The 27,362-nt window shown below is 36.0% G+C and overlaps 1 protein-coding gene across 6 annotated transcripts in view; it reads right to left on the reverse strand.

Moving 5' to 3' along the window:
- Positions 1-27,362, reverse strand: part of PDE9A (phosphodiesterase 9A) — a 166,278-nt gene that overhangs the window by 52,048 nt on the left and 86,868 nt on the right. For all 6 annotated transcript variants that reach the window (XM_078146506.1, XM_078146504.1, XM_020973893.2 and 3 more), the window contains 2 exons: positions 9,386-9,470; positions 197-278 (listed from right to left, as the gene is read on the reverse strand). In XM_078146506.1, the coding sequence (XP_078002632.1) occupies positions 197-278; positions 9,386-9,470 (167 nt within the window). The remainder of the gene's footprint in view (positions 1-196; positions 279-9,385; positions 9,471-27,362) is intronic.

Consider the following 27,362-nt stretch of genomic DNA (forward strand, 5'->3'; position numbering starts at 1 on the left):
TATTTCCTTAGAAAGCTGACACAGTTTATTATCTCGATAATAAAGTGTGGTAGAACCTGGCAGAACTTATGATCCACTCATATAAACTTCAAGAATATGAGATCACCTTTACATCATGACAAAGCATCAGAATGCCTAAGGACCACATGAAAATAGGCTTGCTTATTCTTTCCTTGGCTAGAGTTTTATATCTTACCTTTGGATAGGCTGGGACATCTCTCTGTGGCATCAACTTCCTGTTGTTATCCAAAAAACTATACTTACAGGGACAGGTTGTCCTAAAAATAGGAAAAGATCTGTCTTATCATTGTTTCTGCAAATTTGCATTCATAAAGTCTATTGAATCTACTTGTAGAATCTTAGTGCTGAACAGGACCTTAGAGATCATTTAATCCAACGCATACCTGAATAAGAATGAATGAAATTTTTTTTTTAAAAAAACATTTATTAAACCATGGGCCAAACATTGTGCTGAGCTCTGAAATACAAAAACAAAACTGAAGACAGCCCCTGCCCTCAGGGAGCTTATAGGACATAACACAAATAGGGAAGTGGATCCTAGAGTGCATTATTGCAGTTTATAAAATCATAGGGTAAAAAGAGAAAGTTATAGGGATGAAAAGAAGAGCCATAAAAGAGTAGAGTGATGCACTTTTTCAAGTAGCAATGGCAGTATTGATTTGATTGAGATTCTAGCAGTGGAAAGCATTTTCAATGGAGACTCCACAGATCACCTCCAGAAAAATAATGTACTTCAAGCTTTAAGATACATAATGGATAAATTTAACAATTCTAGTGACAAACAATGAATTCTGCAAGGAAAGGAAAGGAAATTAAAACAAATCAAGACTATTCAGTACCCACCAGAAACCAGAGAAGGGGTTGGGAAGATACATATTTTTTTTCTTTTTCTGTTTTTTTTGGTGAGGCAATTGGGGTTAAGTGACTTGCCCAGGGCCACACAGCTAGTAAGTGTCAAGTGTCTGGTTTGAGACTGGATTTGAACTCAGGTGCTCCTGACTTCAGGGCTGGTGCTCTATCCACTGCGCCAACTAGCTGTCCCAGGAAGATATATTCTTAAAAGCAAAGGAACTCAATATGCAACCCCAAATAGCATATCCTGCAAATCTAAGCCTAATCACCAGTAAAAAAGATGGATATTCAAGAAAAGAAAAGTATATGAAGCATTCCTGAAAAAAAAAACCAACAGATGGGAGCAAATTGTTTGACTTGCAAACAACAGAAATACAAGAAAGTTAAATAAATACAACTATCAAGGAGAGCACAAGTTACAAAACAAATTTCTCCATCTCTAGAGACCATTTAAGGAAAAGAACTGAAAAAAGAAAATATCTATTTAAAAAAAATAAGAAATTGTAATACGGGGACCATCAAGAGATTGCTTTCTTAAAGTACAAGGAGATAAGGATGAAGGCAGAATTTTAAGAATTAGGAAAAATAACAGAGGATGAGTAGGCCTGAAAAACCATGGACTAAAACCTCAAATAACTTCTATAAGTGAATCAAAGTATTTTGTGGGACTAAGTTACAGAACGAGAGGGTTTGTTACCCCTAGGGCTGGACCTCAAAGCTGTTTCAGCCTCTCCTACATTGGGAAACATTCCATGGGCCTCAGAACCTTCTAAAAGAAACTTTTAGGGGGACAGCACAAGTACCACCTGGATGGCAGTTGCAGTGCCTTCAGACTTGGGATAGCCCTGCATACTGGTCCTTCCCCAAGTCTTTCTCTGTTCCCTAGGTCTCTGATTGGGCTGAGTCACTGTCTGCCGTTTTTTGCAGGTCTGGGGCACAGTGTTCTGGGAACAGTTTCTGCTATCTTGGAGTTCCCTAAACCAAGGGCCACTCCAAATAAAGCATGGCTCTCCCCACCTGTATCTCTCTTCCTCCACAGGTAGATGGTCAGAGGTTAAAGTTCTCTATTTGTTGTAACAAATTGCTAAGGGAAAGGTAGGGCCTGAGAGTACTGTCAGACACCCAAAGCACTAGGATGTGGATGGGTTTTTGTGCTTTGGTGGAGCGTGGCTTTGATCAGATATGCTGAGTACATATGTTAGGGATTGGACTTCTATTCTGTTGAGCATCTTGTTTTATGGTTCTATGGGAAAGACTGTAATTGCTCTACCTTTGAAGTATAATTAATAATTTAGAGGGTTGGTTTTTTTTTTTTTGACAGTGGGGACTAGCCTCCATCTTTTTGGTTACATGACCCAGAAGTTTTTTTTTAAAGGAAATTTTAAGGGATGTTGAAATTTCTATGTTGTATTCAAATATAACTAAAAAAGCCTAGTATTACACTGCACAGAAGGTTATATTAAATATTATATATATGTATATATATATATAGAGAGAGAGAGAGAGAGAGAGAGAATGATACATTAGATACTGTGAAATGATAACCCTGCAACAATCTTTTTTATAAAATGCATACTAGTTTTTTTTAATTTTTTTTGCTTTTAGGCAATTGGGGTTAAGTGACTTGCCCAGGGTCACACAGCTAGGAAGTATCAAGTGTTTGGTCTGAGGCCAGATTTGAACTCAGGTCCTCCTGACTTCAGGGCCGGTGCTCTATCCACTGTGCCACCTAACTGCCCCCCATACTAGTTTTTTTAAACATGGAAAATCACTTATCTTCCGTAAGTCTGGATTTCTGTATATGGGATTCTACTTAAAGTAGGAGTACATCCCTAGTAGATTATGCAGTCAAGGGTTAGCCTGCAATGTTACTAAAGATTTTAAATATGGAAATTTTATTACCTTAGGTTTCTTATTATGATGTTACTTTATTTTTGCCCTGTGCTTCAGATAAGTGAAATAAATTTTATTTACAATGATAAATCTTTTTTTTTCTTTTTTTGGTGAGGCAATTGGGGTTAAGTGACCTGCCCAGGGTCACACAGCTAGTATGTGTCAAGTGTCTGAGGTCGGATTTGAACTCAGGTCCTCCTGACTCCAAGACCAGAGCTGTATGCACTGTGCCACCTTGCTGCCCCCACTACAATTATAAATCTTACTAAAATTCAAATGCACATACCTATAACTTTTTTTCTTCTGTCTAGAGCGATTGTGAAGAAAAGTCATTTTTGAAGCTTAAAATGCTATACAAATGTCAATCATTACTACTAATATTATCACATAGGGTAATAGGTATTATTTTCCCACAGGTCTAAAAAGAATTTTTAATCTAAGAAAAAATGTTAGAATCAACAACATTTAAAAGAAGGATTTTGATTTTCCCTAGTGAGCAAGCACTGTGTAGCCATGTAAACTCTCTGATGAACTACCAAAGACTCCTTTATATAGTGGCTTAAGTTATTGGTGAATCTTTTTTGAGCAAAACTAAATGATCAAATGAAGATTAGCATTTTGAAAATAACAACTTTCCCCAAGTCACATCCATTATATTTAAGAAAAGTGAGAACTCACTAGGTCCAGGTGAACTAATTTCCAGGATACTGAAAGAACTAGAAGATTGGTAGACATTGTCATTGTCATAGATATTGAAAGATCATAGGAGATGTAAGACTAGATAAAAGTAAATTTTGCACCATTACTCAAAGAAGGGAAGAGAATGGAACCTTCAAAGTATGGGCCAATGAACTTGATTTCAATTCTAGCAAAATTCTACATCAAATTATATAAAGGATAGTTAGTAAACACATCGAAAAGATAATGGTAACCACAAAGAACCAACATGGCTTCATTAAGAACTAAGGATTGAGATTTATATAATTTATCTAGATTTCAACAAAGCATTTGTTATAGTCTCTCATGCTATTCTTGAGTAAAAGATGGAAAGATATAGTCTAGATTTAGATAGATTCAGAAATAGTTGAATGGCTAGGTTCAAAGAATAGTTATCAATGGTTTGATGTCAACTTGTAAGAAAGTCTGTTGTGTTGTATCTCAGGGATTTGTATTTAGCCTCTGTGCTTTTCTATGGGGAAAATTACATGTTTACCAAATTTGCAGATGACAGAAAACTGAGAGGGACATTTAATATTGTGAATATATGAGTTATGAGTTGTTTATAAATCAATCAATCAAATTTTGGGAATTAGTCTTTTTTTTTTTAAGGCAATTGGGGTAAAATGACTTGCCCAGGGTCACACAGATAATAAGTGTTAAGTGTTTGGTCTGAGGCTAGATTTGAACTCAGGTCCTCCTGACTTCAGGGCCAGTGCTCTATCCACTGTGCCATCTTGCTGACCCCCAATAACATTCTTAATAAGGCAATTCAGTCAGTATCCAAAAATATCTAAACAGGCTAAATAATAATAACAGCTAACATTAAATAGCACTTATGTGCCAGGCACTGTGCTAAGCACTTCACAAAACCTTGAAGGAAGGTAGGTGCTATTATTATCCTCATTTTATAGAAGAGGAAACAGAGGTTAAATGACTTGCTCAGGCTCATACAACTTGCAAGTGTACTGCAAGTCTGAGTTCAAGCCTTCCAGACTCCAGGCCCAGTGATCTAACCACTATATCGTTGATAGTTAAAAATAAAAGAATAAAAAGAGATGGAATCAAATGAGTGTTAGAATGGGAGAGGAAAAGACGCCCGGAATTGAGACATGTGGGACCTGAAGCTAAGTCCAGAAAGAGCTGGCAGTGGTTGTAATGGTTGTGCTTGGCTTCATGAAAGATTCCCTAAGCCTGTCACCTGGGGGACCTACCTACAATGCCCTGCTTACATGAAGAAGAGGACTGAACTTTTTGCCCCCAGCCTTTACCACCTTCTGTGTGCCCTCTGTTCTGACATGCCTTCTAGTGGGTGTATCCAATCCTCCTGCCAAGACTCTGAGATGGAGCACCTGGGACTCTAACCTTTTAATCTTCTAATGATTGGCTATCTTTAGCAGAGCTTTTCCCACTCCCTGCTACCTACCTCACTATGGCTAGCAAGCTCTCTTCCCCAGTTACTTTCCTAGCTTTGTGACACATAATCCACCTCTCTCTCTAACCCACACCTCCTGTTCTGTCATCACCCTGCTCCTCATGCCCTTCCCTCACTGGTCCTACCCTTCCCTTTTCATATACTACTCTAGCTCTGCTCACCACTCCCCTCTATTGTGACCTCTGGAATTCCTATTGCATAATGAACCAATCTCCCTTAATCATAAACATCTTCCTCTCATTCTCCATTTAGCTCCTCGTACTCTCGGAGATCTGGCTTTGCTAAGATGACCCTGCATCCCTAGCCATCCTCCTTTCATTGGTTGTACTTCTCTCACACCACTCTCCTCCCCACTGTGACTTCCAGACTCTTCTTTCTCTGCCAACTCTCAGAAACTCTCCTCCTTTGAAAAGTGTAACCTTTCTAGGTCAGAATCCCCACAGGACTGAATATAGTCTAGACCATATGGGTACAGGTAGGTCCCTTATTGAAGATTTCTCTCTCTCTCTCTCTCTCTCTCTCTCTCTCTCTCTCTCTCTCTCTCTCTCTCTCTCTCTCTCTCCCTCCCTCTCCTTCTTCCTCTCCCTCTCCCTCTCCCTCTCTCTCCACCCTCCCCCACGTTAATATGTGTTGGTCATTTTATATTTAAATATTACTCATCTTTTTTGCATATTACTTTCCCTCCTCCACTTTGGGATCCATCTGCCCTGGCTTTCCCTTTGCTCTTCCCCTACAGCATTCTATCTCCTCCTCCGTACTTTTGCATCTGTTGCCTCCTGTGCTTACAATGCGCTTGCTCCTCACCTCTCTTACGAACCATGCCTTCCTTCAACACTCACCATAAATACCAGCTTCTCCATGAAGCCTTCAGTGATCTCCTCAGCTTCTGGGGACCCCTCTCTTTCTTCTCCACTGCAGCTCAGCCCTCCTTTCACTCTTTCCTTTCAGTCTCATTTTTCAGTTTTTCCTTCCTCCTATTGCCTTCATGCTTCCAGTTCTTTCTGGCTCAGCTCATTAAATCATAGATGAGGCGTACATACTGTTTCCCAATAGCTGCTGCTCACCTCAGGATGTCCTCACTACTTCCTTTCAGTCTTTTTCTTACAGACTGTGTGTGCTCTTTTATTTACAAATTATGTAATTCAAGTCTGTCCTCTGTTTAAAAGACTGCAATAGTCCCAAATCATTCTCAGGGCTGAGAGGGAATGGTTATCCCTTTGAACTACAAGTCCCAGATGCCACTTCATTTTCCAAACCCTATTACCTGTATGAATATATTGTCTCCACTAAGAGAATGCAATGAGAGCTGGGAGAGTTTTATTTCTGTCTTTGTATCTGCATTCACCTCTGATGCATACTTAGTGTAACACCTGGGCAAGTCACTTGACTTCCCAGTATCATAGGCAACTCTCAGAACACTCTTAAGGTGACTTGTACCGGTAAAAGAGGTAGTTTTCTCTTTACCAGTGAAACCACAGGTCCTGTCCTTTGTCATATAGATGTCACTTAAATAGGTGGCACTTTATTTATTGATTGATTGAGCATGAATGGATTGGATCTAAGAAGATGAAATTTAATAGTGACAAAAGCAAAAATCTTACACAGATTAAAAAATCAGCCATACAGGTATAGAATGGGGAAACTGTTAGTCATCAGTCAATAGCCATTTGTTAAACACCTAATATGTGCCAGGCATTGTGCTAACAGGTAGGAATGCAAAGAAAGGCAAAAGAATTCCTGCCTTCAAGGAGCTCACAATCTAACGGGGGAAACAATACGCAAACAACTATGTACAGACAGGATAAATAGAAGTATTCAACAGAGGGAAGGCACTAGAATTAAGCAGAAGAGGGAATTTTAGCTGAAGCTTGAAGGAAGCCAGGGAAACCAAGAAACAGAGATGAGGAGGGGGAGCATCCTAAGCATGGGGGACAACCAGTGAAATTCCCTGGAGCCAAAAGATGGAATGTCTTGTTAGTGAAATATCAAGGAAGCTGGTGTCCCTGGATTGAAGGATCTATGGTGGGGAGGGAAGTGTGAGAAGACTGGAAAGGTGGGGAGAGGTAGGTTATGAAGGAATTCAAAGAAGGTTTAAAATTTGTTCCTGGTGACAATAGGGAGCCCCTGCAGTTTATTGAGTAAGGGGGTGACATGGTCAGACTTGCGCTTTAGGAAAATCTTTTGGGCAACTAAATGGAAAATAGGCTGGAGTGAGGTGAGAATTGTAGCAGGCAGAGCCACAAGCAGGCTCTTGTAATAGTCCAGCATGAGGTGATGAGGTCCTGTATCAGAATGGTGGCAGTATCAGAAAAGAGGGGATTTTTGAGGGATGTTACAAAGGTAAAGTTAACAAGCCTTGACAACAGGTTCAATATGTGGGGTGAGACATAGTGAGGATGACATCTAAGTTGTGAGCCTAGGAGACTGGGAGGATGGTGGCACCCTCAACATCAAGAGAATAATTTGGAAGGGACAGAATTTAGGGAAAAATACAATGAGTTCAGTTTTGGACATACTGAGTTTGAGATAGGTTCAGGACATCCAGTTCGAGATGTCTAACAGGCAGTTGCAGATATGAGCCTGGAGATCAGCAGGGAAATTAGGCCTGGGTAAATATATTTGAGAATCATCAGCATAAAGATGATGATTGAATTCATGGGACAGAACCTCAAGGGAAACCTAAGGTTAGCCAATGTGACCTGGCTCAGGATCTAGCAAAGGATGCTGAGAAGGAATAGTCAGAAAGGCAGGAGGGGAATTAGGAGGGCGTGGTTAGAAAATTGTTTTTCTAAATTGTTTTTCTATAGGAATTTTAGAGGACTGAAAGCACACTATGAGGTAATAGTGTGATGCAGCAGCCAAGTAAAAATTTAAATTTAGGCAGCATTCAATGAGGATAGTGTCTAGGATTAGGGACCACACTCTGACCCAGTTAGATTAAATCAGGAACACTATGTCCCATCCATTCAATTCTGTGTGCTACATTTTAAAGACTTTGATAATCTGGAAAGTATCCAGAAGTGAGCAACTAGGAAAGGGAGGGACCTTGATATTTTGCTACAGGAGGATCATTTGAAGGAACAGAGATTGTTTACTCCAGAAAAATAGATTTAAGGGGGACTTGAAAGCTGCCTTAAAATATTTGAAAGTCTATCATGTGGAAAAGTAAGCAGAACTGTTTTGTTCAGCCGCCTACTGAGGAATTTTGGGCAATGGTTAGAAGCTTCAGAGAGGTAGTTTTAGGTTTGATGTAAGCTGCAACTTTCTAACAGTTAGAGTTACCCCAAAACAGGAGAAAGTGGGTTCTCTTCACTGGACGTCTTCAAGTAAATTCTGGATAACCACTGTTCAGTTCAATTGTAAAGGAAATTCCTATTTGGTTTTGGCCTGGACAAGATGGCATCAGAGGCACCTTATAACTCTTAGACTGTGATTCAGGGCAGTGTTTTTTTCTTTTCTTGCTAATAATACTCTACATTTTTTAATAGATATAGTTAACTCAAAAGAGTGAATAATACAATTTTTTTTAAGTTTTGGAAAACACACATATATATACATATATGACATGAGCATATTTATGAATTACACCTAAAACTGATTTTATATATATATATATATATGCAAAATATATACTTATATGCATATGGATATTTGTCTGCAGATTATCTTCCTAATTTTATTTTGCCTAGGTGCATACATGTTAAAATCAATGTGCATCTTTTAAGTACATATCACATAATGATAAGTGAAAAGTAGCCCAGATAGTAGCAGAGATAATGCACAAACAAATCATTAAGGATTAGCAGTTATTCTCTATTATTTCTGTGTGTTCAAAGAACTATAAATTTGAGGGAATTGTTAGGATTTCTTAGAATATTAGGATAATTCTTAGGAATTGTTAGTATAATTTTAGTAAGAAATGATTGAAAACTAAGATATCAGTCCTGTTTTTTTCTAGCATATAAATTTATGTATTTTAATTTCCAAGAATTTCAATTACATAAAATGCAAAGGACTGCTGAGAAAAAATATGATCAATTTAAGTAGGAATTTTGCACAAACACAAAACACAGAAAGGTTATATGACATGTAGATGATCAGTTCTCCAGGAAATACAGAAGAATTAATTCTTTAGTTAGGGTTTTGATGAGATGACCTCTAACATATCTTTTAGCTCTGAGATCCTATGATTTTTATAAGGTTAAGGTATAAAGAACACATTATAACCACAAAGTGTTGTATGTATTTGAAAAATCATCATCATCATCATCATCATCATCATCATCATCATCATCATCATCATGAGTCTTCCTGACTCCAGGCCTGGCACTCTATATACTGTGCCACCTAGCTAGCTACCTCTGCTTAATCTCAGAAAAAACAAACATACAAACTTCTTCATTCTTAACATAGAAGCTTCCTCTCAGAAGACATTTTTTGCCTGAATATTAAGCTAATGTCAGTTACCTGTTGTTTCTTGAAGCCATCTCTTCCCTCATCTTTTTGATGTCACTCTTGCATTTTTCAATCTCCAGTACTTTCAGTCCTTCCACTGGCAACAAAGAGAAAAAAAAACCCAATGGTGTTACCATGTAGAAACTTGAAGCGTTTCATTTTAGTAATGGCAATAACTCTCAAAGTGTTTCTAAAGGATTTCCAGAAGCTAAACAGGTCCTTACAAAGGCATATTCACATTTGACTTCTATTCCTATATATACTCGTGATGTTAAAACTTCAGAATCCACCACTACCATCCAGTTTATGTACAACACTCAGTGTGGTTCCATTGCCAATTCTGAATCATTACCTAAAACACTCCTTCATGTAAACTCTATAAGACTGATACTATGAATAATAATAGTAATAATAATAATGATAATTATTGTTATAGCTAACATTTATATAGAATTTACTATGTGCCACGTACTGTGCTAAGCACTTTATAATTATTATCTCATTTGATCCTCATAGCAATCCTGGGAGATAGGTGCTATTATCACCCCCATTTTACAGATGAAGAAACTGAGGCAAACAGAGGTGAAATGACTTGCTCACAACTGGTATGTGTCTGAGATGAATTTGAATTCAGGTCCTCTTGATTCCAGGTCCAGTGCTATATCTATTGTGCCATAAAGCTGCACTGCCCAAACTTCTTTTCTCTTCATATTCTGCATTCTATCCCCAATTACATTAACATCTCTGTCCCTATTTCTTGTCTTCTCTAAACCTGAAGGCCTTTGGACATCTGATGAAGATGTCCTTTGTGAGGAGGACCATGGTCCCAAAGAATATTAAATTGAAATGAAATGTCTGGGCAGCATGACACAGGCTTTCTCTGAAAGTAATGACAGCATATTAAGAGAAAAGCTTCTAATTTAATGGGTTCTTCCGCAGTTAACCAGGAGATGTTGCTGTTTTAAAATATATGAGAGACCAATAGCCAAAGTTAAGGATTTGCAGGTTAGACTTAATTTTGCCTATACTAAGTTATTCCATAGAGGCATGACTGCAAATGGGGTTTTTAAAAATAATTGCACCATAACTTACATATCCAAATGAGTATTATTCTCAAAATAGTAGTGTTAGGAGTATAACATGTGTATCATGCTTGAGTATACTATTACTCAAAATATTTTCCAAGCCTTTCTTTGGAATGCTTTTGTAAACAGCTTACAGCAAATAATACTAGTTTAATTATTAAAAGCACACCTCATTATTTGTAGTGTAATCCAGATTGGTAATTCATTTTATATGCCACGTGTGGCTCCCAATAACTTGTTCTAGTTTTTAAAAACAGAATCAACAATCAAAAGATAAAGATTGGCTGTAACTAATGATGTACTACAGATTATGAAAGCAAATTCAGAGGAGGAGCTCTAAAAAGGCTTTTGAGCAATCATAGCATCATTAGAATAAATGTATTGCCTACCAGAGCCTATTTTAAAGGGATAATATTAATTTAACATGAATACCACTTTTCATAGAGATATCTGATGAAAATGTTTTTCTCACTTGATAGAGTCTCTTCATTCATGTGCCATTAATTTTGTTTGTGTAAAAGCTATTTAATTTTATGCAATCAAATTGTCTAGTTTATCTATATTCAAATGATTTTATTATGAAAAAGACACCAATGAAATTTTAAAATTTCATTAGTTTATAGTTATACTGTTTATTTCTTCCTTTAAATTTCTGAAAGTTTTTGGAATCAGAAGCTAGGACAACTTGTAGTATTTGGAAAATTCTTCATTCTGCTAAAATGGAATGATGAAATCTGTGAAGAAATTTGATATTCTGGTCCCACATTCAGTTGTCATGATGTTTAATTCTGTGAAGCCTGGAGAGCTTTTGTATAGTTCAGAGATCATTGATCCCCTTTCTGCCCTTTCTTCTGTCAGTGCATTCAAAAGTATGCACGCTTAAAACAGAGCTTTAAAGTCTATTTTATTGAAGTTGGGATGATTTCAAAATTGCTTGTTTATTGAATGAAATACTAATAAGCATACTGATATTTAGGAAGCTAAAGGGAATTTATTATCGTATAATTCATTAACTTGTTAAATAACATTCAGCAACCTCTCCCTCATTCATAGCATAATTCATAATGAGAATGAAACAATTTGGAAGCTACAGAGAAGAAATTTATTGTGTTATAGATGTTTTTGGAAGTGAGAAGAAACCTTGGTATCATTCTCAGAAGAATGTTTTAAATGCATAAAAAAATGCATCGGATTACAAAGGAAATTAATATTGAAATGTAGTTATCAATACTAAAACACAAGAGGCAATAACAAAAAGGGGAATTCTATTCCAAATAACTATAAAAGGTATACAATATTTGAGGATCGATCTATTGAAGCATAGAAAATACTTTCATAGGTTCAATATAAAGTACTCTGTTAATAAATAAAGAACAACTTAAATAGCTGGAGTAATATTCAGTGCGTATGTCTGTGATGTGCCAATATAATAAAAATGACAACACTATCATGTTTAATACTATATCAATCAAACTATCAACTTTATAGAGCTTAAAAAATAATAACAAAATTCATTTGGAGGTAAAATATCTAGAATATAAAGGATAAATACTGAAAACAGGTAGAGTTAAAGGGGAATAGCACATTCAGATCTCAAACTATATTATAAAGTAGCAGTTATCAAAACCATTTGGCACTGGTTAAAAAATAGATAATTCAATCTGGACAAGGGAAAATAACAAACAAGGGAACTCAATAACCCTGCATTTGATAAACTGGAAAAAATAAATTTTTTAGGGAAAAACTCCGTATCTGTTGAAAATTTCAGGGAACATGGAAAACATTAGTCTGGCAGACATTAGACGTAGACCCATGCCTCACACCATATTCCACAGTGCATTCTAAATAGACACATGGCTTTAATATTGGAGATGGTAACATTAAAAAAATTAGAAGAGATGCAAATAACATACCTTTTGCAAGTATGGGTAGATGTATTCTTAACCAAACAAATGATAGAGGCAATTACAAAAGATGCCCCCACTTCCATTCCTTTTACTCTCTTCTTAATTCTCTGTAGTCTGGTTCCTGAACTTATTGTTCTGCTGAAACTGCTCTTTTCAAACTTACTGATGATCTCTTAATTGTTAGATCTAAGGGGCAGCTAGGTGGTGCAGTGGATAGAGCACCGGCCCTGAAGTCAGGAGGACCTGAGTTCAAATTCAGCCTCAGACCAAACACTTGACACTTACTAGCTGTGTGACCCTGGGCAGGTCACTTAACCCCAATTACCTAAAAGTTAAAAAAAATTGTCAGATCTAATGGAGTTTTCTTAGTTCTCATCCCCCTTGACCTCACTGAAGACTTTGACCCTGCTGACAGCCTCTTCTCTCTATAACGACAGTAGTCTCTCCTGGTTCTCTTCCTACCTGTCTGACTGCTCCTTCTCAGAACTTTTTGCTGGATCTTTATCTCAATGTGGCTGCTAAATGTGAATATCTCCCTGGGCTCTGTCCGTGGCCTTCTTCTCTTTTGCCTCTACATACTATTTAATCTCTTGATGATCTTATCAGTTCCCATGGATTCAATTATCAGCTCTATGCAGATGATTCTCAGGTTTATTTGTTCAACCCTAGTATCTCTCCTGGTCTCTAGTCTCACATCTCCAGCTGCCTATTGGAAATGGATGTCCTGCAGACATTTTACATGAAACATGTCTAAAATAGAACTCATAACCTTTGCCCTCAAACCCCCTAACTTACTTATTATTGTCAAGGGGACCACCACTCTCCCAATCATAAAGGCTTAAAACCCAGGTGTCATCCTTGACTCCTCATTCTCTCTCCCCTTCCCTCCCCCCCATCCAAATAGTGGTCAAGTCCTGTCATTTCTATCTTTGTAGAATCGCTAGTATATGCCTCCCATCCCTCCTCTGACAGTGCTCTTCCCCTCTACCCCCACCTCTATGCAGGACTTTTTCAACTCATGCCTTGTCTGTTGCAATAGAATTCTGGTTGATCTGCCTCATGTCTTTCTCCAGTCCAGTCCATCCTCCACTCAACTGTCAAATTGATCTTCTTAAAGTACAGTTCTGATCATGTCACTCCACTATTCAATCAACTTCAATGGTTCCTTGTTAATTCCAGGACTAAGACCTTTGCTTGGCTTTTAAAGCTCTTCATAACCATGCCCTTTCTGCCTTTCCAATCTTCTTACATCTTAATTCTCCCGTATCTATCCTGTGATTCAGTGACAATAGCCTTCTTGCTGTTCTTTGCATACAACACTGTCTTATGACTTCATGCGTTTTCACTCTCCATCGTTCTCTCAACCTCAACCTCAGCTTCTTTAGTGTCTCTGCTAAAGTCTTCTCTACAAGAAGCCTTACCCAGTCCTTAATCTTGGTACCCTCTCTCTGAGATTATTTCCATATTGTTCTTTATATTATTTTGTTTATACATAGTTGTTTCTATGTGCATAGTTGTCTCTCCCATTAGACTAGTTTAGATAGTATTGTTATTTTTATTGTTTGGCAATACTACCTAAACTAATTTATGTATTCAGTGTCATGAATTTCAACTAAAAAGGCTTGAAATTGAACTAAAAAGCAATGGGGGGGGACTTGTGAAGTGATAAACAAGATGGAGGACTAGACATTTCTTCTGATCACCTCAACCTCTTAAACTTCTCCAAAACAGGATGCACCAAAGACAAAGAAATTTCAGCTGTCTCCAAGATTTAGGATCCTTAGAATCTAAAATAAGGTAAACAAACAAACTCATGAGCTGGCTTCTACATTGACCCCACTTAGTACCCATCCTCCACACTCCATTCTACAGCCATGAGGTGCGACTAGCTGACTCACACCAGGTTCACAACAAAACCCCAAACCACAGCCAGGCCTTTTCTCCCTCTTTTTAGTGTTGTAATGATCCTGCCTCTAGGCTGGGGAAGTCTGCTCAGACCAAGACAGATAGTCAGCATGAATCTGTAGCACTCCAGATTACGGAAGCTTATTGTAGCTATGCAGGGCAGCTAGGTGGCACAGTGGATAAAACATGGGCCTGGAGTCAGGGAGACCTGAGTTCAAATCCAGACCCAGATCACACTTACTAGCTGTGTGTCTCGGTGCAAGTCACTTAACCCTATTTGCCTCAGTTTCCTCATCTGTAAAATGAGCTGGAGAAGGAAATGGCAAAACTCTTTAGTATCTTTATCAAGAAAGCCCCAAATGGGGTCACAAAGAATCAGACACTATTGAAATGACTGAACAACAACAGCCAGAGCTTCAGTGGTCAGCAGCATCTTTCTGTGCTGCAAAAGATCGCTGCAGGAGGATCAGGAAAAGAAGGAAAGATGAGGGACAGATGCCTGGATTCAAAATAGAGCTCAACACCATATTCTCCCTCTCTCCTTATCCCATCATAAGTTTCCAGAGCCTCAGAAACCCAAACTATATAAATCAATCCCATGGTACCAACTGGCACTGATAGTTCAGAGAACTGAGGAACAGAGATAATGGGACAGGACATGATATGTGTGGGAGCTGTGCAGCATTCCATTTAGCCTGAGGGAAAGTACCCAGCATTCAGCTGGAACCAGTTTGGCACACCACCCAAAATCACTTGGAGCAGAGACCTAGGCTGGTATACCATGGATTGCTCAGCATGGGAGGAAGCTGAAATGCTTTGAGATGTAGCCCACCCCAAGGAAATGACCAATAGGGCAAATTAAGGGGAAAAAAGACTAAATTACCAAAGATCTCAGGAAGAAGACTTTGAACATAAACGATATAGCAACAAGAAAATTTTTAACAGCAGAAAGAAATATGGCCTTCAGATCTAGTAGAGAAGTTCAGGCATCTGTGAATAAACACTGAAAAACAAAGGAAAATGATTCAACACTTGATGAGACAGAGGACCCTGCAGAATTTGGGAATCTGGAACCACAACATGCTGTTCCTGAGTTTCATAAGAGAAATGAGAATGAGAGTGGAATTAATGGCCTGCACAGTAAAAATAATGGGCAATATACAAAAACTGGGATCCGTAATGAACAATCAAACAAAAAAAAAATCAAAAGAGAGAACAGTAGACTGGGAATGAAAATATAGAGAAGTGAAGGACAATCTAGAAGAAGAGAAGCTACCCCCCCCACCCAATAACACTAAAAGAAAATATAGTCACTATGCAAGCAAAATATATTAATCTCAAAGACAGGATGTGTAGAGACAACTTAAGGATCATAGATCACCCATAAGAATACAACAGAACAAAGAACCTTTACATCAGAAATACAGGAAGAGCAAATAAATGTAATAGCCAAGGACAGCCACAGAAATAACAAGAGAATGACAGCAGAGAGAACAGTAAGAAATTTCTTTCAGATGTACGCAAAAATACAGGAGTGAAGGTGGAAGTCAGTACAGGTAACAGTAAAGAGGTAGATCTGGGCCATTATGGACAGAACCTGGTTATACCCTGTATACAAGTGAATCAATGTTTTTTTTTGGGGGGGGGTAAGTATTTTACAAAAAAAGAAGATGAAAGAAAGAGGGAAGATGGGGGGTAAATGGAGGGAAGTCTGTGATGTGCATAAGTCAAATCAAAGGCTAGCAATGAGGGGAAGCTGATCCTTCTGGTCTTAGTAAGAGAAAAGCTATAGGGAAGTGGGTGAGGAGCAGGGGAGGAGATCTGAAAGAGAGGGAAAAGAAGAAGGTCTTTATCTTTTGGTGGAACTGAGTTCCACTGACGAATGTTTCTATGGGTGAAAAGAGATCTTCTGTGAAGGGATATGGAGACCTTGCACTGGGTGTGGTTTGGGGGATTTGGTGCTTGAAAAGGCCACTTGTTCCATCTTGGGAGAGGGAAGTTGGAAATTCTGGGAGTATTTGCCATCTGTGCAAGAGGGAAAGCCTGGACCTGTGGGGAGATATTGAAGTAAAAGGAGAAAAATAACTAGAGAAAGGTATAGAACTATAGATTAATGGAGGGCTGCATAATCAGAGACGTAGTGGGAGAGGGGCCAGTATCTTCTCTGACACTTGAAATAATCAGTACTGTTCTCAGAGTGAGACACAAGGGAAAAGAATTCAGGTGGTAAATTCTACAAGGCAGTGGCAGAAACTGCTTAGAATGGATACCTTGGAAATTTTGATTGAATAAAGAATACAGAGAATAGAGAGAGACTAGATAATTATAGGGGGCACGAGACCCCTAGGTTCTATGGGAGAAAGAAAGAGAGAATGGATAATGAAGAGAGTAAAGGAGAGAAATCTCTTTTGAAAAAAGGCACAAAATGCAATTTAAAAATTACTGAACAGGACTCATTGAAGGGGAGGAGGAAAAAGAAGAATTTACTTGATGAACTGAGAGGGAAAAAAAGAAAGGGAAGAATTATATGATCAGATAAAAGCAAGAGAGAATAAAGAACTAATAACAAAACTCTAAAGGAAAAGGGGTAACAAAAAAAAGGAGAATTAGGGGTGAGGGTAAGAGAACCAGTGGGATTAAGACCACTTTAAAAAAAAAGATTAAGGTAAAAAAACTGAAGGAACATAGTGCTGTTTTTATAGTACAAGAAGGAGAAAAATCACAACTTAAAAACCCCTAATATTAGGAACAGATGGAGGAAAATCTAAATCTAAATCTCATAACTTTAAATGTAAATGGATTAGACAATCCCATAAAATGAAAAAAAAGTGACAGATTGAATAAGAAAATAAAACCCTACAATCTCTTGCTTACAAGAAAAACATTTCCAAACAAAAAAAACCACAAAATAAAACTGAGGATTTGGAAAAAAATTTACTATACATGAAGCAAATCCAAAAAAGCAGAAAGTACAATTGTGCTGTTTGACAAAGCAAAACTAACTATTCAAAAAAGAAATAGAAAACGAGGAAACTACATCTTGCTGAAAGGAACCATAGACAATAAATTAATATTAATTATAAATTTGTGTTCTCTAAATCATTTAGCATCCACATTCATAAAGGAAACATTATTTGAGATTCAAGAAGACATGAGCAGTAACACAATAATGATAAGAGGCTTCAATATCCCTCTCTCAGTTTTGAATAAGTCTAACAGAAAGATATACAAAACAGAAAACATAGAAATGAACAAATTGCTGGAGAAACTAGAGTTGAAAGACCTATGGTATCTTCTAAATGGGACTGAAAGAGGATATACGTATGTCTCAGCAATAAAAATTCACAATAGGGCACAAAGATATTGCAAACAAATCTAAAAAGGCAGAAATAGTCAACAAGTCCTTTATAGACCTTTATATAATAAAAAAAATCATTGGTTCAGAAACTACAAATGAAAGACACAGACCCAATTGTATATTTAATGATGAAATCCTAAATAGTGAATAGGTCAAGGAACCAACCATAGACACAATTAAAACTATATGAAAGAAAATTTTAATGATGAAACAACATACCAAAATTTCTGGGATGCAGCTAAAGCAGTCCTCAGAGGAAAAATCATATCCCTACAAATATACATTAACAAAATAGAAAAAGAGAGGATTAATGAAGAGGATATACCTTTAAAAAATTAGAAAAACAAGAAATAAATAAACCTAAAAGTTATAGGAGAAAAGGATAAGTCAAAAGAAAAAAATAATATAGAGCTAAATAAAACTAAAAGCTAGTTCTTTGAAATGATTAATAAAATTGAAAGCCCTTACCTAATTCAATTAAAAAGAAGAAAGCAGAAAATCAAATCAATAAAATAGCAAATGAGCAAGGTGAAATTCCAACAAAGCCAGAACAAATAAATAAGAATAATCAAAACATTTTATACAGTTATATGTTAAGAAAACCAAGAATACAAAAGAAATACAAGAATATCTTTAAAAATAGCATAACCATATCAATAACAAAAGCAACAAAAATCATATGATTATATCAGTAGATGCAGAAAAAGTACTTGACAAAATACAATGCCCATTTCTATTAAAAATGCTAGAAAGCTTAGGAATTGATGGAGCCTTTCTTAAAATGATTGAATATATTTATCCAAATCCAAGAGCAAGTATTATCTGCAATGAGAAGATAAGAGCCTTCCCAATAAGATCAAAGATGAAGCAAGGATGTCCACATCACCACTGTTATTCAATATTGTGCTAGAAATGCTAGCTATAGCAGTAAGACAGAAAAAGAAATTGAAGGAATAAGAATAGGCAATGAGGACGCAAAACTATTACTCTGCAGATGTTATGATGGCATACTTGGAGAACTCTAGAAATCAAGTATAAACTAATTGAAATGACGAACAACTTTAGCAAAGTTGTAGGATATAAAATAAACCCACATAAATATTCAGTATTTCTATAAATTAGAAAACCAAACCAAAACAAAACAAAAATGCTAGCGGGAAAAGATAGAAAGAGGAATTCCATTTAAAATAACCGCAGACAATACAAAATACTTGGGAGTCTCCTTGCCAAGACAAACCCTGGGACTATATGAAAACAATTATAAAACACTTTTCACACAAAGATAGAGCTAAACAATTTGAAAAATAGTCATTGCTCATGGGTAGATGAGCCAATATAATAAAAATAACTATTCTTTGTAAACTAATATACTTATCAGTGCCATACGCATTAAACGACCAAAGAATTATTTTATAAAGCTAGAAAAAATAATCACAGAATTCATATGGAAGTACAAAAGGTTGAGAATATAAAAAGAATCGATGAAAAAAGTGTGAAGGAAGGCAGCCTAGAGATATCAGATTTCAAACTATATTACAAAACAATAATTATGAAAAGAATTGGTACTGGATAAGAAATAGAGTGGTGAATTAATGGAATAGATTAGGTACACAATACAGGATAGTAAATGACCATAGTAATTTAGTGTTAGGTCAACCCAGAGATCTAAGCTTTGGGGGCAAGAACTCACCATTTGACAAAAATTTCTGGGAAAAGTGGAACAGACTAGTCATAGATCAGCATCTTATAGTATATGAGGTCAAAATAGATGAATGATTTAGATACAAAGATAAAGTCAAAATGGATTAATAATTTAGACATAGAGGGTGATATGATAAGCAAACTAGAGGAAAAGGGAAAATTTCACCTGTCAGATCTATGGATAAAAGAAAAGCTTATGACCAAACAAGAGATACAGAGGATCACAGGAAATAAAAAGAATATTTTTTATTACATGAAAATATAAAAAGGTTTTGCACAAGCAAAACTGATGCAGTCAAAATTAGAAGGAAATCAGAGAACTGGGGTAGAATTTTTACAGCAAATTTCTCTGATAAAGGCTTTATTTCTCAAATATCTAGGGAGCTGAGCCAAATTTATAAAAAGAGGAGTCATATCCCAATTGATAAATGGTCAATGGATATCAATGGGCCGTTTTCAGAAGAAAAAAAATCAAAGCCATCAATAGACACATGGAAAAAATGCTTCAAATCACTATTGATTAGAGAAATGCAAATTGAAATAACTCTGAGGTACCACTTCACACCTATCGGATTGACTAACATTACAGAAAAGGAAAATGAGAAATGCTGGAGGGAATGTGGAAAAATAGGTCCTGTTGGTGGAGTTGTAAGCTGGTGTTTCTATCCTGGAGAACACTTTGGAATTAAGCCCGAAGGGCTATGAAACTGTGCATACCCTTTGATGCAGCAATACTGTGTTCCAAAGAGGTCAAAGAAAAGGGAAAAGGACCTATATGTACAAAAATATTTAGAGCAGTTCTTTTTGTGGTGGCAAAGTTGTAGTATACAATTTTGATGGAATACTATTGTGCTATAAGAAATGATGAGCAGGGTGATCTCAGAAAAACCTGGGAAGATTTATAGGAACTGATGCAAAGTGAAGTGAGCAGAACCAGGAGAACATTGTACACAGTAACAGTAATATTGTATGCTGATCAACTGTGAAAGACTTAGCTATTCTGATCCAAGACAATTCTAAAAAAACTTATGATAAAAAACGCTATCCACCTTCAGAGAGTTATCTGATGAACTCTGACTGCATATTGAAGCACACTTTTTTTCACTTTCCTTATCGTTCTTCCTTTTTTAAAAATATGGCTATTATGGAATTATGTTTTGCATGACTTTATGTGTATAATTGATATCACATTGCTTGCTTTCTCAGTGGGTAGAGGAAGGACATGAGGCAAAGAGAGAATTTGGAACTTAAAATTTTAAAAAACAAATGTTAAAAATAGAGTAAAATAAAACAAAATTATGCATACACAAACTATTAGAAAACCAGTTAGAGATCTTAAATAACTCAATCTCAGAAAAGAAAATTGATCTAGTTGTAAAGGAACTACCAAAAAGAAAAGCGCCTAGTCTTGATGGATTAATAGGAGAATTACATCAAACTTTTAAGCAACAATTAGTATCATACTTAACAAATTATTCTCAAAAATTGAAAAAGAAGGCACTGTACCAGAATCTTTTTATGAGACAAATGTACTCCTAATATCTAAAGCAGAGAAAGATATGGCATGGAAAAAAAAGTATAAACCAATATCAATCATGAATATTGACTTTAAAAATGTAAACAAAATCCTGTCAAAGAGGTTATAGTGTTTTATCCAAGAAACTATTCATTATGACCAAGTGGGATTTATTCCAGGGACTCAATATTAGAAAAATAATCAACATAATTAATGACATCATAAGCCAAAACATTACAAACCACATGATTTTCTCAATAGATGCAGAAAAGGCTTTTGCAAAGTATAACACTCTCTTCTGATAAAAACCCTGTCAAGTACAGGCATGTGGGAACTTCAAAAAAATATATTATTAAAAATTTCTCTCTAAAACAAAAAGCAAGCATCATATGCAATGGAGATACCTTAGAACATTTCTTAATATATATGAGAGTAAAGCAAGAATGCCCACTCCTTCCACTATTATCTGATATAGTTCTGGAAATGCTAGCGATAGCAATGAAGTGAGAAAAAAGATGTTAAAGGTGTAAAAATAGATAAAGAGGAGATAAAACTATCTCTGTTTGCTGTAGACTTGATGGTATACTTGGAAAATCCCAGGGAATCAGCAAAGATTTGAGACAAAATCTTTACCAAAGTTGCAGGCTATGAAATAAATCCTCAAAAATCAACAGTATTTCTATGAAATAATAACAAAACACAAGAAGCAATAATAAAAAGGCAATTCCCATTCCAAAATGTTCAAAATATCTGATATCTATCGAAACATACAAATGACTTACGCACATTCTATTACAAAGTGCTTCTTAAAGAAATAAAGATAGCTTAAATAGCTAGAGGAATATTCAGTGTTCATGGCTAGGTTGTGTGAATATAATAAAAAATGAAAAAGCTCTCCTTTCTCCTGATCTTGCCACCTCCATCCTGCCCCTTACACAGGTGCAGGACATTGATCTCCACTAATGAGGAGAGATTCCCATACCAATAGATTTGGGGTGTCAGGTTACATAGTTATGAGAACTGCAAGGGAGAACCTGGATAATGATGTAATTCTTATTGACTCTTGGTCAGTAAAACTAATGAATTAGTCATATGATCACCTAACTAGAAGAATGGCAATTGGAAAGTAAATAACAGTGAGGAATGGGGAAATGAGTTATTGAAGGACCTAGCTAAGGACAATGTAAAGATTTTAGGTTGGGCATGTTATTTTTTATTGCTGAATCATTTTTCAGTCATGTCCAACTCTTTGTGACCCTATTTGAGGTTTTCTTGGCAAAAATATACTGGAGTGGTTTGCCATTTCCTTCTCCACCTCATTTTACAAATGAGGAAACTGAGGCAAACAGCATTAAGTGACTGTCCCAGAGTCACACAGCTAGTAAGGGACTGAAGCCAGAAATGAACTCAGGAAAAGGAGTATTCCAGGCCTGGCACTTTATCTACTGCACCACTTAGCTGCCCCTGGGCATGTTATAGCTCATACTAAAGGAAAATCGGATAAGGTAAAGTGGAGAAAGGTGGGTCACATCAGTAAATTAAGGAAGACAGAGGTATAGGAAGACAGTGAAAGGTATAGAGTCACAAGGAAATGGCTACAGGAGAAAATTGGCCATGGATATTTGGCCCACAACATTTTGGATAGAAGATAAGATAGGACCAAGGACAGTAATACCAAAAAAACCCAACCCTATACTACTCTGTTCCATTGCCAACAAGCTAGGTCACTAATGTTTAGGTTCTGGGAACAGTCTGGCAAATGTACTACATTGGCCCACTTGATGATAAACCTAGTAAGAACTATTGTCTGACAAGTGATCTGTACATGCATAGATTGAGGCTTTGTGCATCCCTGTACAAGTTGATGCCAACTCTACTATAAAAACGACTACATGTATTAAAAGTTTGTAGCGATTGATAGAGATCAAGAATCACACTTCATAGCTCACAAGGTTAAGAATTAGGCTGAAACCCAGGGAATAATGTGGAACTTACATTTAGCATATAGTCCCTAAGTGGCTTGGATGATGGAAAAATTTAATGGAATGCTTAAGACTCAAGTTAATAATAGGTCCAAATGGAGACTTAACAATGAAATCATAAATGAAAGTCAAAAAACAAATCATGAGAACAATGAATAATTATATGAAAGAAAATAACGATGATGAAGCAACATGCCAAAATTTCTGGGATGCAGCTAACAAAATATCAAAAGTGAGGATTAATTAAATAAAATTATCTAATTTTTAAATTTTTAAATTTTAATTAAATAATTAAATTAAAATTAACTAAGAAGGGAGCTGAGTATACATAAAAAAACTAGAAAGCCAACAAGTAAATAACTTTAAAATAAGCTTAAAAGGGGAGACATTAAAAATTAGAGGAGAAATACAGAAACTGGAAACAAAAAAAAACTGCCATAGAAATGATGAATAAAACTTAGAAGGTGGTTCTTTGCAAAGATTAATACAATTCATAAAACTTTAGCCAATATAATTAAAAAGAAGAGAGCAGAAAATCAAATCAGTAAAATAGCAAATAAGGAAAGTGAAATTACAACATAACCAGAATAAATAAAAAAAAATTCAGAATCTATTAGGAACAGTTAAATGCTAACAAAACTATGAACACAAAAGAAATAGAGGAATTGCTTAAAAAAATCTAAAATACCCAAATTGAAGACCAAATAGAGATCTCAAATAACCCAATCTAATAAAAGGAAACAGGACTAGCTTTAAAGAGACTACTGAAGGGAGCGGACCCCCCAGGTCTGACTGATTCACAGAAGAATTCTATCAAACTTTTATTTTTTTTTTTTGGTGAGGCAATTGGGGTTAAGTGACTTGCCCAGTGTCACACAGCTAGTATGTGTCAAGTGTCTGAAGTCGGATTTGTACTCAGGTCTTCCTGATTCCAAGGCTGGAACTCTATCTACTGTACTTAGCTGCCCCCATCAAACTTTTAGTTTGTGCAATTAGTATGCACATTACATAAATTATTCTCAAAAATTGAGAAAGGAAGCACCCTACAAGAATCCTATTGTTACAACCATAGTCTTAATACCTAAACCAAGGTAGGATAAAAAACAAAAGAACTGGAGGCAGCTAGGTGGTGCAGTGGATAGAACTCTGGCCTTGAAGTCAGGAGGACCTGAGTTCCAATTGAACCTCAGACACTTGATACTTACTAGCTGTGTGGCCCTGGGCAAGTCACTTAACCCCGATTGCCACACATACACACACATACAACCCCCCCCAAAACGATAGGTCAACATAATTAATGAATATTGATTCAGCTATTATAAACAAAATAAATAATTCATTATGAGTCAGTTGGATTTATAACAGGGATACAAGTATGATTCAACATTAATCAACATTATGAATCATATTAAAAGCTAAAATATCCTAAACCACATAATCATCTCAATAGATGTAGAAAAAGCCTTGGACAAAATGTAACATTCATTCTAAAAACTCTATATAGATCTTTTTTTGATATAAAAAAATTTTATCTAAAATGAAAAATAAGCTTTATAAATGTGCTGCACTAGACCCCCTTCTAATAAATATGGGAGTAAAGAAAGAATGTTTACAGTCACCATTAATTTTTTTACATTTACATTTATTATTTATTTTTAAGCATTCTTTTCTTCTTAAATTTTGAGTTCTAAATTCTCTCCCTCCCACCCCTTCTCCCACCTATTGAGAAGGCAAGCAATGTGATATCAATTATACATGTGAAATTATGCAAAGCATATTTACATATTATCCATTTTTTTTAAAAAAGCAAGAAAAATAAAGTGAGAAAATTATACTTTAGTTTTCACTCAGAGTTCATTAGTTCTCTCCCTGGAGGTGGATGGCATTTTTTCCTCACGAATCTTTTGAAATTGTCTTGGATCATTGTATTAATCAGAGTAGTTAAGTCTTTCACAGTTAATCATCATTATACCATTGCTATTATTGTGCACAATGATCTCCTGGCTCTTCTCATTTCACTTTGCATCAGTTCATAAAGGTCTTGCCATGTGGTTCTTTTTCTGAAACCCACCCCCGCCATCATTTCCCACAGCACAATAGTACTCCATAACAATCATATGCCACAACTTGTTCAGTCATTCCCTGACTGATGAGCATAAATTTGATTTATAATCCTTTGTCACCTCAAAAAGATATAGGTCATTTTCATTTTTCTTTGATTTATTTGGAATATAGACCTCATAGTGATATGTTGGATCAAAGGGTATGCCAATTCTTTAGCCCTTTGGTATAGTTCCAAATTATTCTCCAAAATGGTTTAACCTGTTCAGTACTCTGCCAATAGTTTACCTATTTTTTACCTGTTTACCTACTTCTCTGTCATTCTCACTAGCATTTGTCGTTTCTGACAGGTGTGAGGTGGTAGTTCAGAACTGTTTTAATTTGCATTTCTCCAAGTAATAGTGAGTTAGAACATTTTTTCATGTGCCTATAGATACCTTGATTTCTTTTTTAGAAAACTGCCTGGTTGATTCCTTTGACCATTTTGCTTTTGTTTTGTCTAAGATCATGATTGTTACCCCTGCCTTTTTACTTCAGCTGAAGCATATTGGATTCTGCTCCAGCCCTTTGTTTATTTATCCAGCCTATTTATTGATTATATCTGTGTGTCTTTCTGTTTCAAGTGTGTCTCTTGTAAACAACAACGCTTGTATTCTGGTTTCTAATCCATTTCGCTATCCATTTTATCGGTAAGCACATCTCATTCACATTTACAGTTATGATTACCATGTATTTCCCCCCCATCCCGTTTTCTTTTGTTTTTTCCTCTTTCTCTCTCTCTGTCTCTCACTACCCCTGCTCAAAAACCTATTTTGCTTCTAACCATTGTCTTCCTCATTCTGCTCTCCTTTTTATCATTCCCCACCCTTTTTCTTATCCCTTTCCCCTCTTATTTCTCTGCTGGGTAATTTACATTTCTATACACAACTGAGTGTTTGTTTGTGTGTGTGTGTGTGTGTGTGTGTGTGTGTGTGTGTGTTCTTTACTCTTTGAACCAATTCTGATGAGAGTGAGGTTCAAGCATTGTTCACTCCACCCCACCCCCCTTTTTCCTCCATTGTAAAAGCTCTTCCTTGTGTGTCTCTTTTGTGTGAGAAAAAATTCCCCCTTTTATCTTTCCCTTCTCTCTTCTCTCAGGGCATTTCTCTTTCTCATCTCCTCATCTGATTTTTTAAAATCATTCCAACATAATTGAGTTACATTCATGCCTTCTGTCTATGTAAACTACTTTTAACTGCCCTAATAATTATAAAGTTCTTAGAAGTTACATGAACCATCTTCCAATATAGAAATGTAAATAGTTTAACCTTATTGAGTCCCTTATGATTACTCTTTCATTTCCCTGATCACATTGGAAAATAGACCTAAAAGTAGTATTGCTGGGTCAAAGGTTATACATTTTTATAATTCTCTGAGCATAATTCCAGAATGGTTAGATCAGTTCACAGTTCCACCAATAGTGCATTTGTGTCCCAGTTTTTCCATGTCCCCTCCAACATTTGTCATTTTCCCCTTCTATCATTTTAGTCAGACTGATAGGTACAAGATGATATCCCAAAGTTATTTTAATTTGCATTTCTCTAATCAAAAAAGATTTAGAGCACTTTTTCATGTGACAATATATAGCTTTGATTTATTCATCCAATTACTGCCACTATTAGGTCTGTTTCCCAAAGTGATCAGAGAAAAAGGAAAAAACCTATATGTTCTTTTTAAAAGTAATTTTAATTTATGAAATAAACATTTTCATAACATGGTAGAATGAAAAAGATGATTGCACTTGAAATTGCAAATCTATAATGTACAACTTGCTATTCCTTTTAAATATATAACAGTTATTATGTAACTTTATTTTTCCCCCTTTTTTCTTCCTTTCCCACTCCCCACTCCGGAGATAGTTACTGTTAGACACAAATATGTATATATGTAAAATCATTCTATACATACTTATATTTATTAGTTCTTTCTCTGGATGCAGATAGTATCTTCCTTCATAGGTTCTTTGTAGTTAATTGAGTATTTATAATAGTCAAAATTACTTAGTTGCTCAAAGTTGTTTTTAAAACAATATTGCTGTTACTATATACAATGTTCATTTGGTTCTGTTCATTTTGGTCTTCATTATTTCTTGCAAGTGTATCCATGCTTTTCTAAGATCACTAAGCCCATCATTTCGTATAGCACAGTAGTATTCCATCACAATCATATACCACAACTTTTTCAGCCATTCTCCAATTGATGGGGATCCCCTTAATTTCCAGTTCTTTGCCACCACAAAGAGAGCTACTATAAATATTTTAGAACATACAGATTCTTTTCCTTTTTCTTAAACATTTTTGGAAATAGACCTGAACTTATATATTCTAAAATATTTATAGTAGTTCTTTTTGTGATGACAAAGAATGGGAAATTAAGGGGATGCCCATCAATTGGGGAATGGCTAAACAAGTTGTGTTATATGATTGTGATGGAAT

Source organism: Phascolarctos cinereus, unplaced genomic scaffold (genome assembly GCF_003287225.1).
Source record: "Phascolarctos cinereus isolate Bilbo 61053 unplaced genomic scaffold, phaCin_HiC Scaffold_726;HRSCAF=1367, whole genome shotgun sequence".
NCBI lineage: Eukaryota > Metazoa > Chordata > Mammalia > Diprotodontia > Phascolarctidae > Phascolarctos > Phascolarctos cinereus.